At 47.6% G+C, this 26,790-nt stretch overlaps 1 protein-coding gene across 4 annotated transcripts in view; it reads right to left on the bottom strand.

The window, feature by feature from the left end:
* RGS5 (regulator of G protein signaling 5) overlaps positions 1–26,492 on the bottom strand; it is a 75,067-nt gene extending 48,575 nt beyond the window's left edge. For 2 of the 4 annotated variants that reach the window (XM_073356200.1, XM_073356204.1), the window contains exons 1-2: positions 26,340–26,491; positions 188–298 (exon numbers count right to left, since the gene is read on the bottom strand). In XM_073356200.1, the coding sequence (XP_073212301.1) occupies positions 188–298; positions 26,340–26,383 (155 nt within the window). In that variant the 5' untranslated portion in view covers positions 26,384–26,491. Of the gene's footprint in view, positions 1–187; positions 299–26,339 lie in introns of all 4 variants that reach the window. The other 2 variants (XM_073356201.1, XM_073356203.1) reach the window with 2 other exon arrangements.
* Between the last annotated feature and the right edge of the window lie 298 nt (positions 26,493–26,790).

Below are 26,790 nucleotides of genomic sequence, written 5' to 3'. Positions count from 1 at the left end.
TAGATTAGACACTTGATTTGAAAATTTAACTGAAAAACAGAAAGCAAGCACGCCACACCTCCCACGGTAAAGCTAAAGGCCCCTTGAGCCAGGGTGGTTCGGGATGACAAGTCATTCTACTCAGTTGTAATGACCCATTTCTCCGGTGTCTGATAGAGCCAACATTGATAAATGGGGAAGTACTCACTTCTGGACCTTGGCTGGCTTCTCTGGCTTCTCCGGGTATGGGACGATCAGGTCGATAGCCGAGTCAGGCTTCTGGAGGAGCGTGCCCAACTTGGTCTTGATCTCCTTCGCTCTGCAGAGGAACAGAAAGCAAGAAGGTAGAGAGAGAATCTTCAGAGTGCATATAAGTGTCTCTTGGCAATGATTACTATGATCATGTGTTGTCCTGGCTTGACATAGGTAACTTGCCTCATTTCTCTGTGAGTATAATTGAGAAGGTGAAAGGAAGGTTAAATTGTAAATAGGGGCTTGACAAACAGTATGCTGGAGTCAGGATGTCTGTGCTAGCTAAGATAAGCAGCAACACCTTCATGCTAGGGACTATGGACAAGAAACACCTGGAATGTAAAGATCAGGTTCCACATGAACAGCACATGGACAGAGCATGCTGTACAGAGGATTGATTCCTGCAAAGTAACCAAGCCAAGCCAAAAATGTGTGGTGTAATATATACCAAATGCAATGTAATGTGTAAAGGTCTATAAAGAAAGAGGTTGTCTGTGCAGCTTTGGATGTGTGGTACGCTCTATACCCACACCCTATGCTTGAGTCTGATCAGCTAAGAGTAGCTTCGCTATATCCCAAATAAAGGAACCTAAGTGATGAAATCCAGAGTTGAACTGAGTGTTTTGGATCCCAGAGAACTGGATGAAATGTTCTCCCAGAACTGGACAAGGTATTCTGGATAAGTTGAATGGAAAAGGTCTCGGAGGGAATTCCAACATCATGTTTCTACTGAGTGTACTTGCCTGGGAAGGAGGCAAAGCTCTGCCATGACAGCCATTTATGTGGTGGCTGTATAGTATGTAGTTGTTATGTTTCTGTTTCCTGTCTGTCTCTAAGGTCGCTGTTCGTGGGCTGGAGACAGACAACCATTGTGAGCTGAATATGCAGAAGACAGACTGTTTTCATGGACACCCGACATTTGATGTTCCTTGTTTATTTGTTCCTTGACTCTAAGCATAGGTCAATCTGTCTGAAATGATGCGCCTGCCCTTTGTGTATGGAGGTATAGCAGCTCAGACACAGCAGGCTCTGGCTGAGCAAGAGATGCCTCACAAACCAGCGCCCTTGCTTGGCTTTGGGTGCTCTGCCATGAAGAGCCATACCACAGCTCTTGTTGGAAACAAGGCTCTATTTCCAAGGAAACTGTTGACTTTTCAGTGAAAAAACTGAAAATTGAAAAGCTTTTGGCTGAAAACTGATGTTTTTCAATTTGGAAATGGCAACTTAGAGCTTCCTAGGAATTGCAGTTCAGATGCTTCGTGCAACCCTTCTCCCTGTGGCTGGAGTCCGTGGCTGGGCCACACCCCCAGTCAGTTGTTGGGCATTCCGCTTTTTGGTGGAAAGCAGACACTTTCAGTGAAAATTTTATTTAGCTGAAACCCCCAGTTTTCTGTCCAAAAGCAGCCTTGATGGCAAATGGGCTGATATATTGTGCAGGGCTTGGAGAGAGGCCAAGGAGGGTGCTTGGCACCCTGGGCAGGAGTGAGCTCCAGCCCTGGGGTGTAAAGGAACAGCCTGCATGGGGCACATGGACAGGAGAGGATGTGGCAGACACAATGGAGCAAAGAGCAAGAACAGAGATGCATGATGGAGAAGCATAGAAATGCCAGGCTGGAAGGGATCTTCATACGTCATATAGTCCCTCCCGCCATATGGAGGCAGGACCAAGTAAACCTAGACAATCCCTGACCCGTGTTTGTCCAACCTGCTCATAAAAACCTCCAATGATGAGGATTCCACAACCTTCCTTGGAGCCTATTTCAGAGCTTAACTATCCTTAGAGTTAGAAAGTTTTTCCTAATATCTAACCTAAATCTCCCTTGCTGCAAATTAAACACATTACTTCTTGTCCTACCTTCAGGGGATATGGAGAACAACTGATCACTGTCTGCTTTATAACAGCCCTTAATATATTTGTTAAGGGCTGTTATCAGGTCTCCACTTACTCTTCACTTCTCCAGACTAAACATGCCCACTTATTTTAGTTACATGAGTACGAGAACTGGCTGTGTGAAAAACATATGAGTGAAGCAATTGTAATTAGCCAGGCACTACCTCAGGCTCCTCATAGTTCCTTGTCCCTCTGCTCCCTAGTGAAAATACAGACTTCAAGTACAGGCTTCAAAATTCCTTTCTGTGCCCTGAGTCTCTGAGTCAGGTCCAAACCAGTTTATGCATCTTCACCAGGGATGGGGAGACAGGGTTGGATGTTAAAGCTGTGGGCTTTCTACTCTGGCCTTTAATTACCTGTGTTTGCAGGGCTCTGAAAAGCATTGGTCTGTATTTCCTGTCCAGAGGCCTGTCAGCGTCTGCTGGAGGTTACCCCTGGTGAGCCCTCAGTCCCCAGCACCATAGCAAACTGACAAACAGGCACATCAAATTTCATAATCATCACTCTGAGAACTCCCCCACTCAGCACACATAGCAAAGGCTGAAGCTGGGGTTCTGAAAGGAGCTGAGGGAGTTAGGTGCCCAAAGCCCACTGACCTTTGGGTGCCTAATTCCTTTAGCTGCTCTGGAAATCTCACCTCACCGGGCATGTGCACAAGAGACTAAACCACACAGGCAGCAGGACTGACGTTTCCTAAGCCCTAAGAGCTTGGCCTTGCAACCTAAGTAATGTCCTTGTGATGTAGCATGTAACATGTAATAGAAACTGTGCTATGAGTATTCACTGCAAGCACCCAAGGCTTCCTTACATGTCAGCGGTAAAGAGCTGGAAGCAGTTAGAAACTCCTATATCAGAGGTAGAACCTAGAGTGAGCTGGGAGTCAGCATACTGCTGTCACCGGTCTGATCAGGCTCCCCATGATGGCCCAATAGGCTCAGGGGAATCTAGCCTCTGGATCCCCAGATGTTTTAAGCCTCTGGAGTCTGAACAGAGCTCAGGCTGACCCAGTCTTTGGGTCCCTAGACACACTCGTGAGGTGAAGACCTTCTGTCTAGCACCCCTTCCTGGGAGCAGAGACCACACAGTCTCCTGCTCAGTCCGTGGAACAAGGGTTGACTGTTTCAGACTCCCCCTGTAACTTAACCACTCCCTGAGGGTGTTAGCCTCCTGAGTTAGTTTAACTTTCTCAGGGCACATGGTAAGTGTAGCATACAACACACAGAGACACTTACACAGAGTTTAACACATTATTGCATTTTACTGAATCACCGAAGATCTACACAGATCCATACAACATGCAGGCCCCCCTGCCTCACCCAGCTCCTGCAGCAATTTCCCTCATATTAAACTTGTGGAAAATGGCAGAATTGAGACCAGCTTCTGTAACCTTCCGATCTCCTCTGTTCAACAACTCCGTGGTCAGTCTCAATAGGTGACCACAGAGTCCTACCAGGAGACTTCGTTGCTACAAGACCTCTCCCACGATAAACCAGTTCTCGTGATTGGGAGCCAGTCTATTGTTTAGAGTGATTCCATTTCAATGGTGAAGCACCTGAACATCGATAACCCTATTTCTTTATCGTTTTGCCACCCTCCTTTGGAATTCCAGTCCAACATGGAGGCAAACAGACAATAGAGAAAGCAAATGCAGGTTGCAGCTTGGCAATGATATACACAGAGAGTAAATCATCTCACATAGAATTCATAGCTTGCATACACAGATTTCCCAAATCCCCAGAGAAGGTCCATTCCCCATGAGAAAGCAATGGCTGAGGCAGTCACAGGCCACCATTCTGCACTACTCCAAATCGGGGCACTCCCCCAGTGGGGAAGGAGAAGTCAGCCCAGTGAAGGAGAGGGCTGCTCCCCTGCCCCTCCTCAGACCTCTCAGGGATGTTTTACATGAAATTAAGATTCTGCGCAAGAGGAATGGGGAGTGGACTGACCTGCAGGGAGTGGAAGTCAGCAGGGACCAGATTCAAACTGTAAGGAGCCACTGGGAACTGGCCAGACACTTTAAGACTATACTGCTCTCCCCCTAGAGCACATGCTGTCTGGGTGACCCCCACTGAGAGGGGCCCAGCTGCAGCCTGGGGTGGGTTCTTTGTGAGCACTGCCTTCTTTCTGGAAGGGGCCAGCCTGGGACGCAGGGCAAGTCTCCATGCAGCTGGCCTTACGTATTACATGGGATCAAGGGCTCTGAGCCTCTGCTTGTCCAGTGATGGGCTGGGCTGGGGAAGACCCCTCCTGCACCAAATCCATAGGGAAACCACATGTGGACAGTCTGTGCACCTTTCTCCCCCAGCATTTAGCCAACCCTGAGTTTCCATTTCTCAGGTTTTGCTGTTGTCCAACACTGGTCCCCTGTGCCATCCCATCCTGGCTATCCTCACCACAACTGGGAGTGCAGGGGCAAAGTTGTTTAGTGTCTCATGCATGAGTCCCATGTTGTCCAGTGCACTGCATGCAGGGTTTGTGTAGAAAGAAGCAAGACTCATTTATTTAGCTGGATCCATGGGTGGCAGGTATAATAGGCCAGAGAAGGCTCAGCCTCCCCAGGCAGAGCCGCTGCTGCAGGACACCAGGTTGTGGGTTTTTGCTTATTATTATGTGCTATGCAGGTTCCAGGGCAGCTGAGGTGGTGGTATCTGCTATTCAGCTTCCTTGGTTAATCAGTAATCTCCCTGGACTCCAGAGAGATTACTGATGAACCCAGGAAGCTGAGTAGCAGATACCGTCTCCTCAGCCACCCCAGAACCTGCATGGAGCATATAAAAAGCTCAGCATTCTTCTGCTCTGGGTCTGGGGGTCTTGAGAGGTGAGGCGCACTGCCTTTCCCATTCTCCAGCCTGGGGCTAGGACCAGCCCGGGGCTCAGGTTGGCCAGCCCCAGGCTCGGGTTGGTAGGCCAGCTGGCACGGCTGGGGCAGCTAGGGCTGGCCTGGGGCAGGGGTCGGTCAGCTGGTCAGCACAGCTGGGACTGGCCTTGGGCTCAGGTGGGTTGGCCAGCACAGCTGGGGCCAGCCCAGGTCTCCTCTGGTGGTGGGAGGGTTGGGGGGATGACAGCCCACTGTTCTGCTGGCCCAGGGCTTCTCCAGCCATGGGAGGGGAGGTGGGGAGCTCAGGGCTCCTGCCCTGGGAGTGGGGCCTCATCCAGAAGGGGTGGGGCTGCGGAGCTAGCCTCCCCGAAGGTGGGGGTCCACCCACTGCCCGTGTCTGGATCTGAGATAATGACACCCCAATATAGGGAGCCCTGTGGTTTGCTTCAACTTTTAATCATCCCAGAGAGCAATTTACTGGCCGTGTGTCCTGGTTTGTGTGGACACTACTTTAAACAAAAGAGAACACTTTCCAGTGTCTCACTATGTATTTTGTTAAGATCCTGCTTTTCTCTGTTAAGTGTTAGGCCACCATCCTCAGGTACAGTGTGGTCCCTTTGTTCTCTCACCATTTGGTTTGTTGATTCTAATAAGTGTGGTGAAGTCATTGTGACCCTGCCAGCCCACGACAGTGCAGCCCTCACCTTGCTCAGCATTAGGCATATGTTGGCCCTGCTGGCCTCACTTCCTGGCCCACAGACAGTGAGTTCTCACTGGACCAGGAGTCTATTACTATGTATTTGGGATGTGTGTGTTTGTGTGTGTGTGTGCACATGCATGCTGTAAGTATGATTGTACCAGTACTTGCCTATGTCTGTGTATGCAGGTTTCTGGAAATGGCAGTAGGGGCCAAGTTCAGTGATGACATGAACAGTCCTGTGGGTTGCCTATTGGCTATACATTGGAAGGAAAGGTGTGAGCGGTAGGCAAGTCTTGGCATTCAGTGAGTGAATAGTAAAAAGCTGTCCCAATGAGAGGTTGCTGGAAGCTGTGTAGCAGAAAAGGTGGCTAATGAGGAGTGTAAACTAACCCAGACAAGGCCACAGAGGCAGTGGAGTTACGGCAAAGAGGAACTTCAAAATGTACCCTATGAGGTCACATTCTATGGTCAAGGCATGTACATTAACACCAGTTCCATTGTGTTAGAATAGCTTACCAGAGCCCGCTGCTCTTCTCCCCCATAGGTCATCACTGGAAAAATTATCTGGGTTCATTTTAAAAGTTCTTTATCCGTATTTGAATGGCTTCCAGTGAGGGAGAGGTGGCTCGCAGGGTCTCAGGGTCTGGCCATCCCAGTCTAGTTTCTAACCATCCTAGTCATCAATCTCACATTCCTCTCACTCTCTCTGGTATGCACACAGGAAATCCTTTCCAAAAGTGACCCTTCTGTCCTTTACTTTTCAGGAAATGGTGGGGATGGGAAGCACCAAGCAAGCCTGGGTTCTCAGCAGATGCAAAGAGAGTTTCCATCACTTGCACTTCCAAGAAATCTATAAACATAACCTGGAAAAGCCATGTTCTTCAGTGAAGGCTGAGCAGCCCCATGATCCCACTGCCCGGGGTATCTCCTGTGTTGAGACACTGTCATTGTGATGGATCATAGTCACCCTGAGCACACAGGAGAGGCTCATGCCCCAAGTGGCAGCTGCACCTTGGTTATGTGGGCTGTGCTCTGGCTCCTGATAGTCACTCTAGAACAGGGGTCAGCAACCTATGGCATTCATGCCAAAGGCGGCACGCAAGATGATTTTGAGTGGCACTCATACTGCCCGGGTCCCGGGGGATCTGCTGCTAGCCTGGTGTCCTACCACCAGCCCCCTGCCACTTGGGGTCCCATCCGCCAGCCCCCGCTCAGCCCGCTGCTGCCCCAGGGTCCCAGCCACCAGTCCCAGGCACTCTGCTGCCATCCTGGGGTCCCAGCCGCCAGCCTGGGGCTCTGAAGCCACCCCCAGCTGTGGCCTACTGGCCCCAGCCTGGGGCAGAGAGGGGTGCAGACAGGGGCAAGAGGGGGAGCAGCTCAGCACCCCCACCTTAAAAATTGTTCCAATGCCACTGTACTGGGATATTTTTAAGTCCTGATTTGCTGCTTACATCACTATCATGTCACGTGGAACATTGCGTTTGACGTTGTGCTGTTTTGACATCTGTTGCAATTTTTTCCCCACTGTAAGTTGAGGGGTACATTTGACAAAATATCAGCTCCTAAGAAAGCAAAGTTAGATGTCTGTTCATTTCACTTCACAGCAACATTTGGTGACTAAGTCGTGGCAAGGTTTTGGTGCGCTTTGTAAACTGTTTTGATGCAATCAAGGCCTTTTTGCCGGAAAAAGGACAAAACTACCCCGAACTGGATGATGACAAATGGCTGTGTAAGCTCATGTTTCTAACTGACGTCACCGCTCACCTAAACGAACTCAACCGCTGTCTCCAGGGTGCTGGGCAAATGGTTCTGGATCTTTATGAAACCTGGAAGGCATTTGTTGTAAAACTAGCAGCTTTTTGTCAGGATATTCGAACTTCAAATTTCTGCTACTTCCAACACATAAAAGAACTATCGACACGTTGCACTGTCAGTGTCGATGAGATTGGAATGTACATGCAAGAACTGGAATCAGAATTTTCTGAGAGATTTCAAAATTTCCAGCGATTTGGCCCAATGCTTTCTTTTCTAATTAAACCTGAAAAGTTCAACAAAAGCGACTTGGATTTGTCTGTATTTCAGTGGACGGGTGCTGAAGATTTCGAAATGCAGCTCATTCAGTTAAAAAGCTCAGAACTGTGGGCATCAAAGTCTGGAGATTTGCGGAGTGCACTTAAAGCTACCGAGAGAAATCATGAGGCCTCTATTCTGATCTGCTGGACGTCCCTGCCAGTGAAATTTAACTGTTTGAAGAAAATTGCATTTGCAATGCTTTCAGCATTTGGATCCACATACCTGTGTGAACAGGTATTTTCACACATGAAATCTGTCCTCTGTCCCTCTTGGAGCCGGTTAACAACTGATCACTCAGAAGCCTGTGTGCAGCTTAAACTATCCAAATATGTGCCAGACTTTGGAAAACTCAGCAAGGAAAAGCAAGGGCAAGGATCACACTAAACTGATAAGATCTGCATTTTAATTTAATTTTAAATAAACATTTTAAAAACCTTATTTACTTTACATACAACAAGAGTTTAGTTATATATTATAGAGAGAGACCTTCTAAAAATGTTAAAATGTATTACTGGCATGCGAAACCTTAAATTAGAGTGAATAAATGAAGAATTGGCACACTACTTCTGAAAGGTTGCCGACTCCTGCTCTAGGAGAAGCACTTTAGCAATCACCTCCTCTGCAGTGTGGGCCCAGTAAGTACCCATAGCAGCAGGGGAGCCCACAAAGCTCTATGGAGTGGCCCAGGCCTGCCCCTGTTTTAATAACAGAGAGTACAGCTTGTGGAGTCGACAGGGGAAGGGTACCTAGGAAAAGATGGAGCTGTGCACGCTGGGACCCCTTGTCTGTGGATACACCTCCATGCCTCATATGGGCTATGGAAGCTGGATCCATTTTATTCACATTTGTACAGCCCCTGGTGGGACACAGGTGAGAACCCGCTCTGTAGCTACAGGGTTTGGCTACTAGGGGCCAGCAAAGCACAAGATAGCAGATCACAGGGTAGCCCAGGGTCATCCTAAAAAAGCCAGGCTTGGTTGGTGCTTTCTTATCCTCACCCACTGCTAGCTAGAATTCCATGTCTTACAGCAGATGTCCTAGGTTCCTAAAAATTCATCTGATAAGACAACACCCAGTTAGGCTGAACACCACCTCAGTGTCCATAGACTCTGGCCTGGTCTGAAGCCAGAACCAGATTATGGTATACACACCACAAGACTGTGCAGAGGGCCTTGGCTGCTGTGGTCGCATGGTTACAGCAGAATCTCAACTTTCATTTAAAGGGGAAAAAAGTGTTTCTAAGTAAATTTTTAGCCCTCATGGTTTCAAATTTTTTTTTAAGAAGCTGGAAAAGGTGATTTGTGTGTAACTGATGCAGTGAAGCTACCTTAGTCTGCCAAGAGCCTGAGTCCATAGCTCTGAGAGGGGGGAACTGTCCTGCACGTGCCTGTCTGCAGAGAGCTTGAGCCTGTCACTGAGTAGGGGGAGCTGCCCCAAGTGTAACTGATGCAGCAACATTGCCTGAATTTGCAGAGAACCTGAGCTCATTGCTCTGAGAGGGGAAACTGTCCTGAGTGTGACCGACACAGTGACTCTTCCTGTAGCTGCAGAGTGGGGACTCTGTCGGGAGGGGTAGAGCATAGTGGGCCCAGGCCCCAACCCCACAGAGATACCCAGCAACTGGAGTAAGTATGGGGGAGCCCTCCTTGCACCCAGCTGCTCCCAAGGGTCACACAGTCACTTCTGAGGGGGAAGGGGGCCTATGCTGCTGCCCCTGCCTGTCTTGAAGGGATGCCCAAGTCACTACCACTGCCACTTATGCCACTCTGGCAGTATTAATACTACTGTACCAGGCCATCTGGAATACTGTGTACAATTCTGGTCACCCGTATTCAAGAAAGATGAATTCAAACTGGAACAGACACAGAGAAGAGTTACTAAGATGATGAGAGGAATAGAGGACCTATCTTATGAGTGGAGACTGGAAGAGCTTGGCTTGTTTAAGTCTAGAAAAATGCAGGCTGAGCAGGGATCTGATTGTTCTCTATGAATACATCAGAGAGATAGACACCGGAGAGGGAGAAGAGCTGGGTAGGAAGCAGTTCAGGGGAGGAATATTGAGGGCTGGGAGAGTAAAACCCTGAGCTGCTAAATTGCTGGTCCCTGGATTGGAACCTGGTGTAGAGGTGAGCTCAGGTTCCCCTACAAACCACTGTGGGAGCAGTGTGCTGGAGCAGCCTCTTTGGGGGCTGGTGGGGACAGTCTGGAAGGAGACTTTGATAATACCCCAGAAGGGGGGAACCTTCAGTGTGACTTGGTTGGGGGACTAAACCACGAAGAGGAAAGTGCTGCAGTTCTGTGAGCATGAGGGGGGCATGGAGTGAGTGGAACAACAGGCTGAGCAACTGCAGGAAGGAGTATCAGATCATGTGGTGAGCTAATCCCCAGATAGGCCACAAAAAGGTGCCAAAGTAGTAAAATGATGCATCCTGTTGCATTCATTCTTCAGTTGTTTAGTTGGCCACCTGCAGGGGTCAGGAAGGGATTTCTCTTCCCTCTGTGTATTCTGTATTGTTGGGATTTTTTTTAAAAACTCCTTCCTTTGAAACATTAGGGATGGCCATGTCTAGAGATTGGATGGGGAGGGCCATGGCTCTGAGGTGGTGCCAAGCATTCTCTCTCTGAAGTGTGTGGCTGGCTGGTTCTTGCTTGCATGCTCAGGGTCTACCTGATCATTGTGTGTGTAATCATAGAATCAGAGAATATCAGGATTGGAAGGGACCTCAGGAGGTCATCTAGTCCAACCCCCTGCTCAAAGCAGAATCAATCCCCAATTTTTGCCCCAGATCCCTAAATGGCCCCCTCAAGGATTGAACTCACAACCCTGAGTTTAGCAGGCCAATGCTCAAACCACTGAGCTATCCCTCCCCCCAAAGGGAGGGAGGAAGGAAGTTTTCCCCCAGATCAGACTGGGGGATTTTTCACCTTCCTCTGCAGTGTGTGGGTCACTTGCCAGGATTATCTGGGTCTAACTCACTTAATCATTTCCCTGCCATTGCAGGCACTGAGGCACTTCGGCCCATCCTATTCTTTGCCTGTGGAACATCATAGTCTAGTCTCCTGTGGGCTGTAAGATGTTGGTTGTATTTGGGTTGCTGAGTTTAGTGTGCAGGTGCTAGGGGGTGCAGTTGGTCTGTGAGGTACAGAAGGTCAGACTAGATGATCTGGTGGTCCCTTCTGACCTTGAACTCTGACTCTATTTGGGCAGGCCCATGAGGGCCCCCTGGTGGGGTATAGTTGGGGCCCAACTGCCTGAATCTGAGCCTGTCTGAAGCTGTACAGCTGTGCAACAGTGGGCATGAGGATGCCTGGGTGTGTGCCTGAGAGAGGCTGCAGACTTTGCCCTTGTCAGACCATTAACACTGGCCTGCTCTAGACCTAAAACTTAGGTCAATCCTAGCTATGGCCTCTGGAGAGGTGGGTTTACTACAGCGACAGAAAACCCCCTTCCACGGCTGTAGCAAGTGTCTACACTCTGGCGCTACAGTAGGGTGACCAGATGTCCCAATTTGTTTAGGACCATCTTGATTATTATGGACTTTGTCTTATGTAGTATCCTATTACCCTGTTTACCCCCCCCCATCCTGATTTTTCACACTTGCTATCTGGCTGCCGTGCCGTACCTGTAGCATCTGTAGTGGAGACAAGCCCACACAGACATTTGGCTGTGCACTGTCCCTGAGTGATGCTACCCTGCCCCTTTGGGAAAGGCAGCACTACTGAACAGAGGCTAGCCAACACTCTGCACAACATTAAACCACCTGGCACATTCCCATGACATCCCTGCAATGTAGTGAACAGTTCTGTAGCCAGAATTTCAGTATTTGTAACATTATCATGGCATGAAAAGTTAAAGTTCCCTGTGACATCTGTTTAAAGGGGACATTTTAAGTCCTCTAAAATTGATATGCCTAGTCTGATTCCTTTAAAATTTGGTGTGACTCAGGAGGATGTAAGACAGAGTTACTATTTCAAATTTGGAATCATTTGAGCCAGGGGCTCCAGACATACAAGCCCCCAAAATAGCAATTTAAAAAAAAAATTCTAAGTTTGTTTGTTTCCCCAGAGCTAGAGATCAAACTGAGACCATGTTGACCCACAGCAATAATCTGTTGCATTTTATCCCAATTGGGTACCCTCAACTTCTGGGGACCCAATCTGAGAACAGGTATCTAGGAAAAAATACATTTTTACACTGCACCAATACAGAAAAACAGCTAGCGGGTTTCTATTCCCACCATTTTATGTTTTAAAGATCAACTCTTGTAAGTGCTTTTAAAACTTGATGGTTAATCACATTGCTTTGAAATTTGGTGTCTTATTAGGGCACAGAGAAGCACTAGAGCCCAAAAGTTGGGGTAATTTGAATAAGGGCTTCCTTCTGCTGCCTTGTACTGTTACCCTGAGAGTAGGGTGACCACCAGACATACCAATATTAAGGGCCTTGTCTTATATATGCAACTATACCCTATATGGGAGAAGGACTTGGGATTGCAGCAAGGGGCGGAGGGTTATGGGGAAAGGAATAGATGGTTGGTAGGGTAGACATGTTGGGGGCTCTGAGGGATGCATGGCACCCTCCAGCTCTGCCAGTGCAACTCAACCTTACTGCACCTCAGCCACCCTGCAGCCTCAGCTCTGACAGTGCACCCCAACCTTTTCCCACCCCACTGCTGTGCCAGTGCACCCCAGCCATATACCCCAATGTCTCTGCACTCCAGAGCTCTGCCAGTGCACGCCAAACTTCCTGCATCACAACCCCACACAGCTCTGCCAGTGAACCCCAACTGTTGCTAATGCACCCCAACTCCAGGGTGGCCTGGGCACCCTTTCCCCTGCTCTTTGTCCTTTAATAGAATGGAATCCTGTGGTGAGATTCAATGGGTTCAAAAAATAAACAATAAAATAAGGAGCTACAATGAAAATGAAAAATGTCCTTTATAAAAAAAAAGGGGGGGGGAGGATAAACCTCCCCACTTTTCATCTGGTAAGCACAGATGGGGGAGGAGACAAGGAAGGCAGGCCATGGAGGAAGGAAAGTAGTAAGGCTAAACAGCTTCAAACTGGGGTGTGTGTGTTTTTTTGTGTGTGTTTGTTTCCCCCCGCCCCCAGTACGTTAGCTGAAGAGAATAAAGAGAGCGGGAATGTGAAGTATCTTTATCAGATACAGCCCAGTCATGCTGGGGCAAACCAAGAAGAGCGGACTATTGTCTGGTCCATCTGTAGTATTGATCACATGCTTCTGGACGTGTTACTGTGTTGGATGTACACATTTAAAGCAATTGTATGGATACCATTTGGCCTATAGATTTCATAAAGGAACTTATGGTTAAGTAATGTCTCATGGAGCCCTATCATAAATAATTCCAACACTTTGGGCTTGAGACCTGGTTTTAATTCCTGGCTGTGCCACAGACCCTCTGTCTAGCCTTGGGCCAGTCACTCAGTGTCTGGGAAGACAGTTCCTGCCTCACAGGATTGTGAGGTGCCCTCATTGCGGCAATGGTGGGGAGGGCTTAGACACAGTGCTGTCTGGCTTTCTCTTGCCACATGGGGATGTGCATGTGATGTTACACTCTATATTCTTTATGAAAATATGCTTACAATATGATTGTCATAACTAAGATGACTCATGTAAGTTATCATTGGAAAGGTTATGATTTACTGAATGTGCTTATCGAATTTGTATGTATCATTTCTGTACCTAAAGTTAGGAATATGGACTATGTAACAGTTACAACTGGATGTGTATTGGGAAGACACCCACCAGAAAACAGGCCACCAAATTTGATGGGATGTTAGGAAGAAACAACAAGACTGTGAAGATACTAATCTCCCTTTCCTGGGAGGCATCCTGGGATGTAGCTGTGACAATACTAGGTCAGGTGGTCTTGTCACCTGGTACTAAACATTATCTTGGACTTCTTTTAACTTTCCACTAAAAGAAGGGGGGGGCAAGTTTGGGAAACAAGACTCCCGCTGTATGTGTCAAGGTTCCTTCCCCACTCTGAACTCTAGGGTACAGATGTGGGACCTGCATGAAAACCCCCTAAGCTTATTTTTACCAGCTTAGTTTGTACCTTGGGGAAGTTTTTAACCTATTTTACCTTTTGCCCTTGGACTTTATTGCTGCCATCACCAAGCGTCTAACAAATATATAACGAGGAAAGAGCCCGCTTGGAAACGTCTTCCCCCCACCCCCCGCAAAATCCTTCCCAAACTCTACACCCCCTTTCCTGGGGAAGACTTGATAAAAATCCTCACCAATTTGCATCGATGAACACAGACCCAAACCCTTGGATCTTAAGAACAATGAAAAAGCAATCAGGTTCTTAAAAGAATAATTTTAATAGAAGAAAAAGTAAAAGAATCACCTCTGTAAAATCAGGATGGTATATACCTTACAGGGTAATCAGATTCAAAACATAGAGAATCCCTCTAGGTGAAATTTTAAGTTACAAAAAGACACAAACAGGAATATACATTCCATTCAGCACAGCTTATTTTATCAGCCATTTAAACAAAACAGAATCTAATGCATATCTAACTGGATTGCTTATTAGCCCTTTACAGGAGTTCTAACCTGCATTCCTGCTCTGGTCCTGGCAAAAGCAACACACAGACAGAGAGAACCTTTTTCTCCCCGCCTCCAGCTTTGAAAGTATCTTGTCTCCACTTTGGTCATTTTGGTCAGGTGCCAGCAAGGTTATCCTAGCTTCTTAATCCTTTACAGGTGAAAGGGTTTTTCCTCTGGCCAGGAGGGATTTTTTTTTTAAAGCAGAAGAGAATTTTATTTGTGTTACACTTACAAAGAATCACCAGAGAGGATAAAGCAAAACTATGCAACAAAACAAAAGCAAACAGAAGGTATAACACAGCAGCCTTCAGGAGGGAGAAGTGTTCAGGCTAGCCTGGGCCCAGAGCGGGGGGGCTTCCTCGACACTCGTGGTCTTCCACCCCCTCGAGTTACCTAGTGCCACGCCCAGTGTCACCGATTATTCCTCTCCTGAGAGTGCCCGACAAGATGGGCACAGCTGCGGGGTGGGTGGTTTGGGGTGGGGGTGGGGGATTACACCCACGTGTTATAGGACCCCTCCTAGGTGACAATGATGATGGTATCCACAGCGGCAACGGCTGGGATTGGGGTCTCTCGCTCTTCCCCTCAATCAAAGGGTCAGACGGAGGGAACCGGACGGGGTCACCGAGCAGAGAACCTTGGACAGCGCCCACCGCTCCTCGAAGGCGTCAAGGGAGTCGGTAGACGCCGCCCAGAGGAACTCCGGCCGGATACGTGAATGTACTGAGGATCGGAAAACGGCCCTAAAATCGCAGGACGCTTCATTAGCCAACCTCCCCTCTCTGGTTTTATAAATGGCTGTTTTAGCTAGGGCTAGGAGGAGGTTAACCAGGAGATCTCGCGATTTTGTGGGGCCACGGATGGGGAGTGTGTAGATAAAAAGGTGAGGGGAAAAGTGGAGCCAAAAGAGTAATAAAATATTCGTGAGGAGCCGGAAAAGGGGCTGCAGTCTGGCACACTCTAAATATACATGTGCCAGGGTTTCCCTCACGTTGCAAAAAGGGCAAGTATCCGGGATGGGGGTGAACCGTGTCAAAAACACGCCCGTGCTCACAGCTCCGTGAAGGAGCCGCTAACTAATGTCCCCGACGGGCCTCGGGACCAAGGTGGAATACAGGCTGGCCCACCGAGTTTGCTCACCCTCCAAAGGTGGCAGGAGGTCCCGCCACTTTGTATCGGGGCAGGACACCAGGGTGTGGGCGTGAAGGGTGTGAAGCGTGAGTGTGTATAAATATTTCCGTGGCGCGATTTGGAAGCTGACCGGCTGCAGTTCATGCAGCTGGCTTGCAGTGAAAGGGTGAGGGGTTTGTTGGGATCTATGGGGTAGGGGCCCAATTGAAAGGTCCGGGGGGCCTGGGGTAGAGGGTGGGTGGTGTGCACCCTCGCACAGGGCTCGATTGAGATAAGCCTGAGCAGCGGGCGTCAAGGCGGCCTTCACCTCCTGAAGTACGCACAGGGGGGTACAAGGTCTGGAGAGCCCCATGCGCCGAGTGAGCGTCAGGAGATCCAGCCAGTCTCCCCGGTCGTAGTCCAGGAGGTCTCCGACTCTCGTGACTTCCGCCAGGACCAAACTGTGGCGCACCGACTCCGCCACCTGCACATGGAGCCAGGAGGGATTTTAAAGGTGTTTACCCTTCCCTTTATATTTATGATAGTATGTAAATCTTATTTCAGGGTGGGGAGGGGTGAAGGCAAATGGAACTCTCCTCTACTGCCTACCCAAGAAGGACGACTGCTGAAAGAACCAGAAGGGACAAAGGAACTAATCTGAAGGAAAAGCGGGAGAGAGTCCAGATTGAGACAGGAGTCCAGTTTTTAAGAATAATAACTGGAACTCTGAGCTACAGAAACTCTGCATCCTGCATAAATTCAACATTTAGGGTGAGAAATTACATTTTGTAACCTGTTTCAAGCTTAGTCCCTGTGTTTTATTTTATTTGTTCAGTAATCTCCTTTGTTCTGTCTCTTACCACTTAAAATCTGCCTCCTGCTGGAAAGGAGCTAGTCTCAGCCCCTCCCATATTTGGAAGCTCACTGCTTCCCTGTGTTACAGTCACAGGGATCCTCACCCACCTCAGTGGTTTCTGAGGTCACATCACCCTTTTCTGGGCTGCCCTCTGGGACACATATCCTTATGTTCCCTAGAGTGGGTTTTTTCTCTGGTTCACCTGCAACTTGTTGGCAGCTCACAACCTGGACAATTTTCTCCTGGGCAAGCATTACACACACACCCCCCTCCCTTCCTGAGGTGGTGTTGCCTCCAGCTGCAATGCAGGAGTTGGTCTGAACCACCCTCCCACCTGGAAGCCTGTAACTTCCCCCTGCTGCAGAAGAATCAAGGAGACTCTTTCCCATTCTTTCAAGCAGTTCCTGAGACCTTACCCTTTCCCTAGGGGGTCCCAGCATAAAACTCCCCCCTGCTGCAGGCAAATACTTTAACCTGAGCTACATGGGAAAAAATAGTTACCAAGAAGCTGGTCAACTAGGAGGTGTTTCATTACCCCCACAGTCAAAATACTTTCCAAACCTTCCCACATGGATTTTTAGCTAGTGGTATGAGGAATCTGCTTTTGTCCACCCCCACAATCTCTGCCATTTGGCCAGGCAATATACTGGCTTCTGGAACTGCACTCAGCTTAACCAGAGAGATCTGAGCCCCTGTATCCCTCTGCCCCAAGCATTCCCTGCCATCAATTTGGCCAACCTTAACGTGTTCCATATCTGGTTCTGCAGAGGCTAATCTCACAAAATCTGTATGATAGGTTTCAATTGCTTGGGAGGTTTCTGTGTTGAGGACAGCAGAACTAACGCGAGCTGTTGGTTGCTTGCTTCCTCCTAGTACAGGGCATTTATTCTTCAGGTGATCAGTGGAATTACACTGGTAGCACCTTTTGGGCTCCTCTGGATTGATAGGAGGTTTGGGATGGGAATTACCAGTAAGAGGATGCTTTTGGAAAGGGGAATGTCTGGGCTCCCAACCCCGCTCCTTCTTCCTATGGATAAAATGGTACCCTCCCTTCCCACCAGGTTTAAATAACTCTTTTGGCCATTTGCTTTCAATAGATGCCTTCGTCTTTTCTAGGCAACAGCTAGAGATGCCATCTCATCCACAGACTTTACTGCTGCGGGCAGCCTGTGGACAGTCAATGTAAACAAACTGTCTCATGGCCCACCACCGGATTACCCTGACAGGCCGCAGATTGCCCACCACTGGTCTAAAGCATCCTCAATGGGCATTTCACTGAATACACTTAAAACTTTACCAGTTAATTTTGCAATCAGGGTAGAAACTCTCTTGGCATCAGGGGTTCCATGCACTGCACACAGCCTTTCAAAGGTAGTCAGATATCAGCAATATCTTCTGCCTCGTATGCAGGACATAAATGGTCCCAACTGTGGATTTTTGGAGTTATGGGAATCGCTGGGGTCAGTGGGTTCTGGTTCTGCTTCTCTAGCAGGTAACAGTTGGTGTTTTCACAGTCTTTCCTTCTCCTTTATCTACAGTTCTTTCAGTTGTAATAATCCCTGGTGCTCCCTCTCCTTTTAAGAACGTAAGAATGGCCATACTGGGTCAGATCAAAGGTCCATCAAGCCCAGTATTCTGTCCTCTGACAGTGGCCAATGGCAGGTGCCCCAAAGGGAATGAACAGACAGGTTATCATCAAGTGATCCATGCCCTGTTACCCAATCCCAGCTTCTGACAAACAGAGGCTAGGGGCACCATTCCTGCCCATTTCTGCAACCTGCAGCCTAAAAAGCTGCAACTTCACAATAGCTTTACTGCTTTCAGTCATTTTCCTGCTTTTCTGTCCTTACTTTTTTCATAAATATAAAGGGAAAGGTAAACCCTTTAAAATCCCTCCTGGCCAGAGGAAAAATCCTTTCACTTGTAAAGGAATAAGAAGCTAAAGGTAACCTCACTGGCACCTGACCAAAATGACCAATGAGGAGACAAGATACTTTCAAAAGCTGGGAGGAGGGAGAAAAACAAAGGGTCTGGGTCTGTCTGTGTGGTGCTTTTGCTGGGGACAGAACAGAAATGGAGTCTTAGAACTTAGTAAGTAATCTAGCTAGATATGTGTTAGATTATGATTTCTTTAAATGGCTGAGAAAATAGCTGTGCTGAATAGAATGAATATTCCTGTCTGTGTGTCTTTTTTGTAACTTAAGGTTTTCCAAGAGGGATTCTCTATGTTTTGAATCTAATTACCCTGTAAGGTATTTACCATCCTGATTTTACAGAGATGATTCTTTTTTTTACTTCTATTAAAAGCCTTCTTGTAAGGAAACTGAATGCTTTTTCATTGATCTAAGATCCAAGGGTTTGGGTCTGTGGTCACCTATGCAAATTGGTGAGGATTTTTACCAAACCTTCCCCAGGAAGTGGGGTGCAAGGGTTGGGAGGATTTTGGGGGGAAAGACGTTTTCTCAGGAACCCAGATAAAGTTTGGTGGTGGCAGTGGAAGTCCAAGGGCAAAGGGTAAAATAGTTTGTACCTTGGGGAAATTTTAACCTAAGCTGATAAAAGTAAGCTTAGGAGGTTTTCATGCAGGTCCCCACATCTGTACCCTAGAGTTCAGAGTGGGGAAGGAACCTTGACAACTTCACTTTCCCAAAATAAACAAACAGAAAATAACAAACCAGTAGCCTCGTCCTGACTGTCCTTAGCCACCACACTTAAAGCCTCACTTAAAATCTTTACACCAATGTATGAAGTGCAAATCTTGCTCAGTTCAACAAGCTATGTATTTCACGCTGCTTTCTGTGCTACTATGTGGGATCCCCAGGGTGCAGCCTGGGACTGTGGGACTGCTGTGCCACCTTCGCTCTCTCCAGCCTGGGCTGTCTCTCACAATGCCTTGCTAGTGACCAGCAGCAAACCCCTCCAGGCACTGTTATCACTCAGCACAACCACATGCGGAGACCCCAAACCCAGCTAGATTGTATGAATGCTCCCAGATCCACTCATGAATCACACAGAGAAAGGCACCAGAGCCAAATCCTCCCAGCACTGTACCCCAGGAATATACCGTCTTGCACTACTCAAGATGAGCAGTGCAAATTTATTAATTGGTTCACCACTTCATCAATGAAAAGTGGATATCCAACAGCTTTTGCAAAACCTGAGCAGATTTGCCACACACTTCATACAAACTCACTGGTAAAGATAAACATTTGTATTGACTATAAAAGGCAGATTTTAAGTGATATTAAATGATAGGCAAAAAGTCAGAGTTAGTTACCAAAAGAAATAAAAAATAAGCATGCAGTCTAAACTCTCACCCCTATTAGACTGGGCAACATCTAGATTAAGCAGTTTTTCTCACCCCACGGGATACTGAAGTCCTTAATATACAGTGTGATGTTTCATTCCATATTCTTTATGAAAATATGCTTATGATATGAATGACATAACTGAGAAATACTTTGAGATGGATTATGTGAGATATCATTTTAAAGGTTATGATTTACTGAATGTGATTATCCAATTTGTATGTCTGTATCATTTCTGTATCTGATGTTAGGAATATTAATTATGTATCTGTATTTCAAATGTGTTACTTTGAATGTCACCCCCAACCAGTGCTTCAGGTACAACAATGGAAAAGCCGAACAGGGCTAATGCGCCATTAGCAGAAGCAATGGACTGTGAAAGAGCTTAGTCTTCCTGTGGATGCTGGAGACAGCCTACGAAAAATGGCTGCCACAGCCCTGCAGAGACATGGGTTTTGTCACCTGATACTAAATATTACCTGGGACTTCTTGTAACTTTCCAAAGGAAGGGAAGGGGGGTCAAGTTTGGGAAACGAAGGATTCCCACCTTATGTAAATCATATTTAAGGGTGGGGAGGAAGGCAAATGGGACTCCTCCTCTCCATGGCTGTCTGCCCAAGAAGAAAGTCTGCAAAAGCCACCTGAAGGGAAGGCAAGGGAGAAGTCCAGACTGAGACAGTGGTCCAGTCTGAAAATGAATATAACTGGAACTCTGAACCACAGAAACTTTACCGCTTAAAATCTCCCTTTTATAGTTAATAAAATTTGTTTTGTTAATTATTAAACCCAGTTTCTGTAATTTCTAACTAGGGGGTAGAGCAAGAAGCTGTGCATACCTTCCTCCACATTGAGAGAGGAGGTGGATTTCATAATATATCTTTAGGTCTGCACACCTGGATGCTGGGGCAAGTCCCTTAAGCTGAGCCTTCCCAGAATTGATCTCAGTGTCTGCTTTGTTCTGCAGTTGGGGGTAGCCCTGCCTGCATGTGTGTTGGAGCAGGCTTAAAAGCCTGAATCAGCAAGACAGGTCAAAAGGGTGCCAAAACTGGCTTAACAGGCGAGTTCAGTGATATCTCAGCACATCAGGTGGCCTCCTAGGGTATCCAACCTGTCACATACAGGTTTGTTCCTTAACCTAGGCCAATCTCCTGTGTTGGAGTCTTGTCTTCTCAGAGTCTTAGTTGCTTGCAACATAGGTGGAGGTAGGAGAAGGACCAAGCATAGGCCCTCTGTGTTCGATTTTATACCCTCAAACCATGTGCTTGAAAAACACAAGTCCAAGCATGTCTGCTGAGTCCCCAGGCAAGGTTGAGCAATTCCCCTGGTGTGGCCTCATGCAGGTGAGCCATTGCGTTGTAGCTCCCTTGCTGGACAATGGTTGTTGATGGGTTGTTTCACACCCCACCCGGGTGCTGGTTACTTTCCTTCTGTTGCCTCTGGGGAGCTAATATCTGGCTGATTCCCCAATTTACAGCATGTTTTAGTGACAACCATAAAACCCAAGTCTCATAACTTCAGATGCATTAGTGATATACATATATGGATGAGAAATGACTTTCAGCAGATCATAACCTTTCCCCTGATACATATATAGCATGCCTTGTAAGGTAAGATCACAATTATATACAGATGAGGAATATGGGGGGTTACAGGGTGCTCCTCCCAAAGTACAGAATGTCACACTAATCTTTTAATCAATCTCATAGCTCTTCTTTGAACCGTCTTCAATGTATCAACATGCTTCTTGAATTGTGGGCACCAACATGGCACTAGTGCCAAATATGAGGTAAAATAACCTTTCTTCTCCTTGAGATTCCCCTGTTCATACATCTAAGGACTGTAACTTCTCAGCTGGACAATGGCTGGTGATGTGTGTTCGGCACCCACCTGGATGTTGGTTACCCCTTCCCTTGTCATTGTCTCTGGAGAGCTAGTATCTGGGCACTTCCCAAACCCACAGCATATTTTAGTGAAAACCATACAACACAATTCTTATAATTTTATATGCATTTTATAGGCAGCAGTTCTGCGGAAAAGGACCTAGGGGTGACAGTGGACGAGAAGCTGGATATGAGTCAAATATGTGCCCTTGTTGCCAAGAAGGCCAATGGCATTTTGGGATGTATAATTAGGGGCATAGCGAGCAGATCGAGGGACGTGATCGTCCCCCTCTATTCGACATTGGTGAGGCCTCATCTGGAGTACTGTGTCCAGTTTTGGGCCCCACACGACAAGAAGGATGTGGATAAATTGGAGAGAGTCCAGCGAAGGGCAACAAAAATGATTAGGGGACTGGAACACATGAGTTATGAGGAGAGGCTGAGGGAACTGGGATTGTTTCTTCTGCAGAAGAGAAGAATGAGGGGGGATTTGATAGCTGCTTTCAACTACCTGAGAGGTGGTTCCAGAGAGGATGGTTCTAGACTATTCTCAGTGGTAGAAGAGGACAGGACAAGGAGTAATGGTCTCAAGTTGCAGTGGGGGAGGTTTAGGTTGGATATTAGGAAAAACTTTTTCACTAGGAGGGTGGTGAAACACTGGAATGCGTTACCTAGGGAGGTGGTAGAATCTCCTTCCTTAGAAGTTTTTAGGTCAGGCTTGACAAAGCCCTGGCTGGGATGATTTAATTGGGGATTGGTCCCGCTTTGAGCAGGGGGTTGGACTAGATGACCTCCTGAGGTCCCTTCCAACCCTGATATTCTATGATTTATTATACACCTATTTTGATGGAACAATGGCTTTCAGCAGATCATAACCTTTCTCTTGATACCTCTCATGGCATGCTTTATAAGCAATATCACAATTATATGTTAATGAGGAATATGAGGGTTACAGGGTGCTCCCCCAAGGTATAGAATGTCACAACAGTGTAGAGTCATGACAAGGTCACCCAGCTGTGTGAGCTACATCTTTGCTTGCCTGAGGATCCACAAGAACATGCAAAACCCACTGTGAGCCCTGGAGCTCCAGCCCCATCCTAAGCACAAAGGAAATCAAATGCTCTCTCATATAGGCATCTGCTTCAAATGGGTGGAACTTGGTCTGTGGGATGAGTTTTGGAGACTGGATTTTTTTTTCCATTTAGAGACCTAATCATAACCCCTGCACCCCTCTACACCTAACTTCATGACCCCTTAGCACAGGGGTTCTCAAACTGGGGGTCAGGACCCCTCAAGGGGTCACAAGGTTATTACATGGGGGTTCGCGAGCTGTCAGCCTCCACCCCAAATCCCACTTTGCCTTCAGCATTTATAACGGTATTAAATATGTAAAAAAAGTGTTTTTAATTTATAAGGGGGGTTACACACAGAGGCTTGCTATGTGAAAGGGGTCACCCATACAAAAGTTTGAGAACCACTGCCTTAGCAGCTCCAGAATTGCACACAGCCCCTTTCCAAGCCCCAGCATACCTTAAAGCCCCTTTGAACTGATAAGGTCCCCAGGAGCCCCTGAGATTCCTTCTGCGTCACAACACTACGTCTGAGTCAAACAAAATTGGCACTGCAGGTGGGATTAATGACTCCTCAGGCCACTTTGATTCTGAATGAGAGGGTCCACATAGGGATTTTAATGCAGTTTGACTAATTCACTTTAAAAGGAAATTTGGACCCCATGTAGACAAACCCCTGCCTTAGGCTTATTCTTGGTAAGCATACTGATAAAAGGGAATATTTCAAAAGCTCTACATCCCATTGAAAGTCAGTTGGGTTGGAATCCTTAAGTGCCTGAATCACCTTTGAAAATGGGACTTAGGCTTCTAAATCATGTAGGCACTTTGAAAATGCTCCCCATAACCTACTGTGCATACTCATCACACAGTTTTCAGAGGTTCACAGCTCAGACAAATCAGATGCTTCCTTTGGATGTAGGGTGCTGCTGTTCAATGAGTGCTGTCTCTATGCCATCTGTAACCTGCTAGCCTCTCGCTGGGCTGGTTGTGACACTGCTCAAAGAGAAGTCACAAGAATTGTTTACATTCTATTCATGCTCAAAAATGGTAAAACCATTTTCCCTTCAATTGTCTTTTGAACATCCTCATCAAGCAGAGGCCAACGTCCCAATTCTCCACTGACTGACACTCCCATGTCTTATTTACACTGAGGCCCCCATGTCCTGCTCTGACTGCAGAAAGACGGCCTAAGTTACATTTATACTCTTTAAGGCCCCTTGACACTGGCAGAGTTGTGAAAAAAGAACTTGTTTGTATATGAGAATTTGGCCCTGTGTTGTCATTTACACTTGTGTAAAGGGGGATGGATAGATTTAAGCTGCAGCTACATACATACAAAATCTCCTAGCAAAAACTAAATGGACAGGAAATTTGCATCAGATTTGTGTAAATTATTTGGTAAAGTGGGGAGTCCCTAGAAGAGTCTATTTTTTAGCTGTTAGTTTTAAAGAGTGTCCCAGAGCATGGCGAGCCCAGGGTCAGCTCTTCTTCATACGGAATAGATTGAGAGCACAATTTCTGAAACTGTAGACACTTGCACAAATCGGAGGTATTTTAAAGTTACAGTGTAACTTGGCCCCCAATATGGGGAGGAAATTACACACAAGTATAGAGAGTCTAGAGGGTTTGACCAATGCCCTATGAAAAGAAAGATGGGCTTTCTATCACATATTGCCAATATTAGTCCTAAAATCTTTGTTCATATGTATGCATGCAGAACACCTATTAGAGCAGTTGTTTCTTAATTAATCACAAACATGTTAGAAAGGAATGGAGCAAGTTGGCCATCTGCAACAGCTCTGCCCTGGGGGTTCTTAAAAGAACTAGCGATGGGGGGTGGGATTTTCCAAACACAAAGTGACTCTTGGTACAGGGGTCCCTGTGACTTGTGCTCTGACATCCTTAGGAGCTTCTGAAATTCCCAGCTGACACAGCTAAGACAGGCATTTTCCAGCCAGGGACCTGCAAATCCAGCCCCATTCTTTCTCTGTAAAAGTGTTTTCTCTCTGACCTCAGGGAGCAACCTGGAAAATTCTAACATGGCCCATAGCACGAGTGAAGTACCCCAAGTAGGATAGGATGAGAACTCTTGGAAATGTGGTTATTAATAACAACAACAACAACAAAAAGAGTGAAATAGCTGCATCAGAACTATGCCTTGTCAGAGGGGCTGGGGACTATGGATTTGGATAATGCACATTCTGAGAGAAATCCTGAAACAGGGGAGGACTTTGAAACATTTTAGAGCAAGGCTATTTCTTAACAGCCACAAATCACATTCTGATCTCATGAGATCATTGCATTAAGCCTGACTTCACAAAAAGCAATACATATCTTTTTCTCCTTGTGCCTAATCCTGTATAATGGGTCACAAATCTGTAATCTACAGGGGAAACAGCAGACTTGGCATACACAGATCCCCCAGTGTATTCAATGTCTACAGCTATTTACACAATAGACCCAATCCTCCCCGATCTGAAAAGCCCAGCTTCAGATCTGCAGTTGGGATTGTGAAGAGAAACACTTTGTAAAGATTCATGTGTTTAGCCAGGGAATCTGCCACTGGCCAGTTCACTAGTGTAACTGTTGCTTTCTCAGGTTGTTCCAGATGCAGGGTCAGAGCTCTGTATTCAGGGCTAGATTGCGAGCTGGACAAGATGTCTGTGCAAGGGAGGAAGAAGGAGTGAGCACTAGCCTGGTATGCTTGCACAAGCTAGCCAGCCATGTCCTGTCAGAGTCAGCCACACACCTGTTGACTCCCCACTTCCCGCAGTGGCTGTGTGGGTAGGGTCAGGGAATGGGCTGAACTTTGGTTGCCTTCTGCTCAATGAGGTAGGTCTGCTCCTTGCACATGTATGGGGAGTGGGGTCATTTGTTGGTAGCCTTGGCCAGCACAAGTGAATGTCCCCTACACAAGGAGGAAGCAGGAAGGAATTGTGACTATACCCATGCCTAGGAAATGACGGTATAACGCCATAGCTCAGGAGTGTGAAAATCCACACCTCTGAGTGATGCAGTTAAACTGACCTAGCCCCCCTGTAGAAAGCGCCTAGCACCCGCCTCTCGGGGAGGTGGGGCACCTAAACTGGGAGATGGGAGAAGTCCTCCTGTCTGCGCAGGTGGTATCTTCACTTCAGCGCTACAGCAGAGCATTTTAAGTGATAGACAACACTCAGAATGGTGTTTCTTGAAGCACAAGCCTCCAGGGTTACGTGTGGGGTCTCTCACTGACCCCACTCCCACAGTGTGGGCATCAGTCAGCTCAGGATCCAGCCCCTGGCAGTACAGCCCAGATCCCATAGACTCCCCGCGAGCTCCGGGGCAGCCGGCGCCGGCAGGACCTGTGAGCTCCGGGGTAGCCGGCGGGCCCGGCGAGCTCTAGCCCTGGGTCCGGTCCGGGGCAGCCGCCCGGCCCCGCACCGCTAGCTCCGGGGGCTGGGGGGCCGGCCGACCCGGTCCGAGGCAGCCCAGCTGCTGGGCTCCGGGGCAGCCGCCAGGGGGTCTGGGGTCCGGGTCCGGGCTGCAGCTGCCCTGCCAGCTGGCTCCTGCGGCGCAGATAACAGTCAGAGGCAACATACAGGGAAAGACACCCTCCCGCTGCTCTTTGGAATAATCCTGAGACCTGCTTTTGTCTTACATGCTGTAACTGTCCTTTGTGAGGGGCAGGGCAGCATGCAGGACCTTGCCTCACGCCTTGCCCTCCAACACAACACAGGGCTAAGCGTTTGTATGTTTAAATGCCCCATCTAATTTAAGAAGTTGAAGCAATCTTGCCTGTAAATCAATAAGCATCTTGTTTTCTGCACGAACACCCATTGTTCTCACCTCTCCAGACATGTGTGTGGCAAGGCAGCTAATCCTTTGCACATTTTGTCGAGCAGTTATTTCCTCAGCTTTGAGCACACCGTGGGAGAAGGCAGGACGAGGCGGCTCCAGCTCTCTCTGATACAGCTTTCCCCTCTCCGGGCATATATAGAGGCTCTCTCTGCCCTGGAGCTGAGCCAGACTCTCCAATCACACCCCACAGAGTAATCCCAGCTGCGGAGCAGACAGGGCTCAGCAGACTTTAGGGAATGTGAAGCCGACGGGCTTTGGTGTTCATTTTATGTTCCCCAAACCAGCGCATGATGACCAGTTTATTTCACTGGCATGAGATCAGATAACCAGACCTGAAGGCTGGAAGATGGTTTGTGTGCCCTTAAGATTTCGCAGGGATGTCAGGCTCCTGCTGTGAAAGCACTCTCCCTGACAACTCTTAGCGCTATCCTCTAGGTTC

This window comes from Lepidochelys kempii, chromosome 8, assembly GCF_965140285.1.
Source record: "Lepidochelys kempii isolate rLepKem1 chromosome 8, rLepKem1.hap1, whole genome shotgun sequence".
Lineage (NCBI taxonomy): Eukaryota > Metazoa > Chordata > Testudines > Cheloniidae > Lepidochelys > Lepidochelys kempii.
This window is presented reverse-complemented; position numbering and strand designations above follow the sequence as displayed.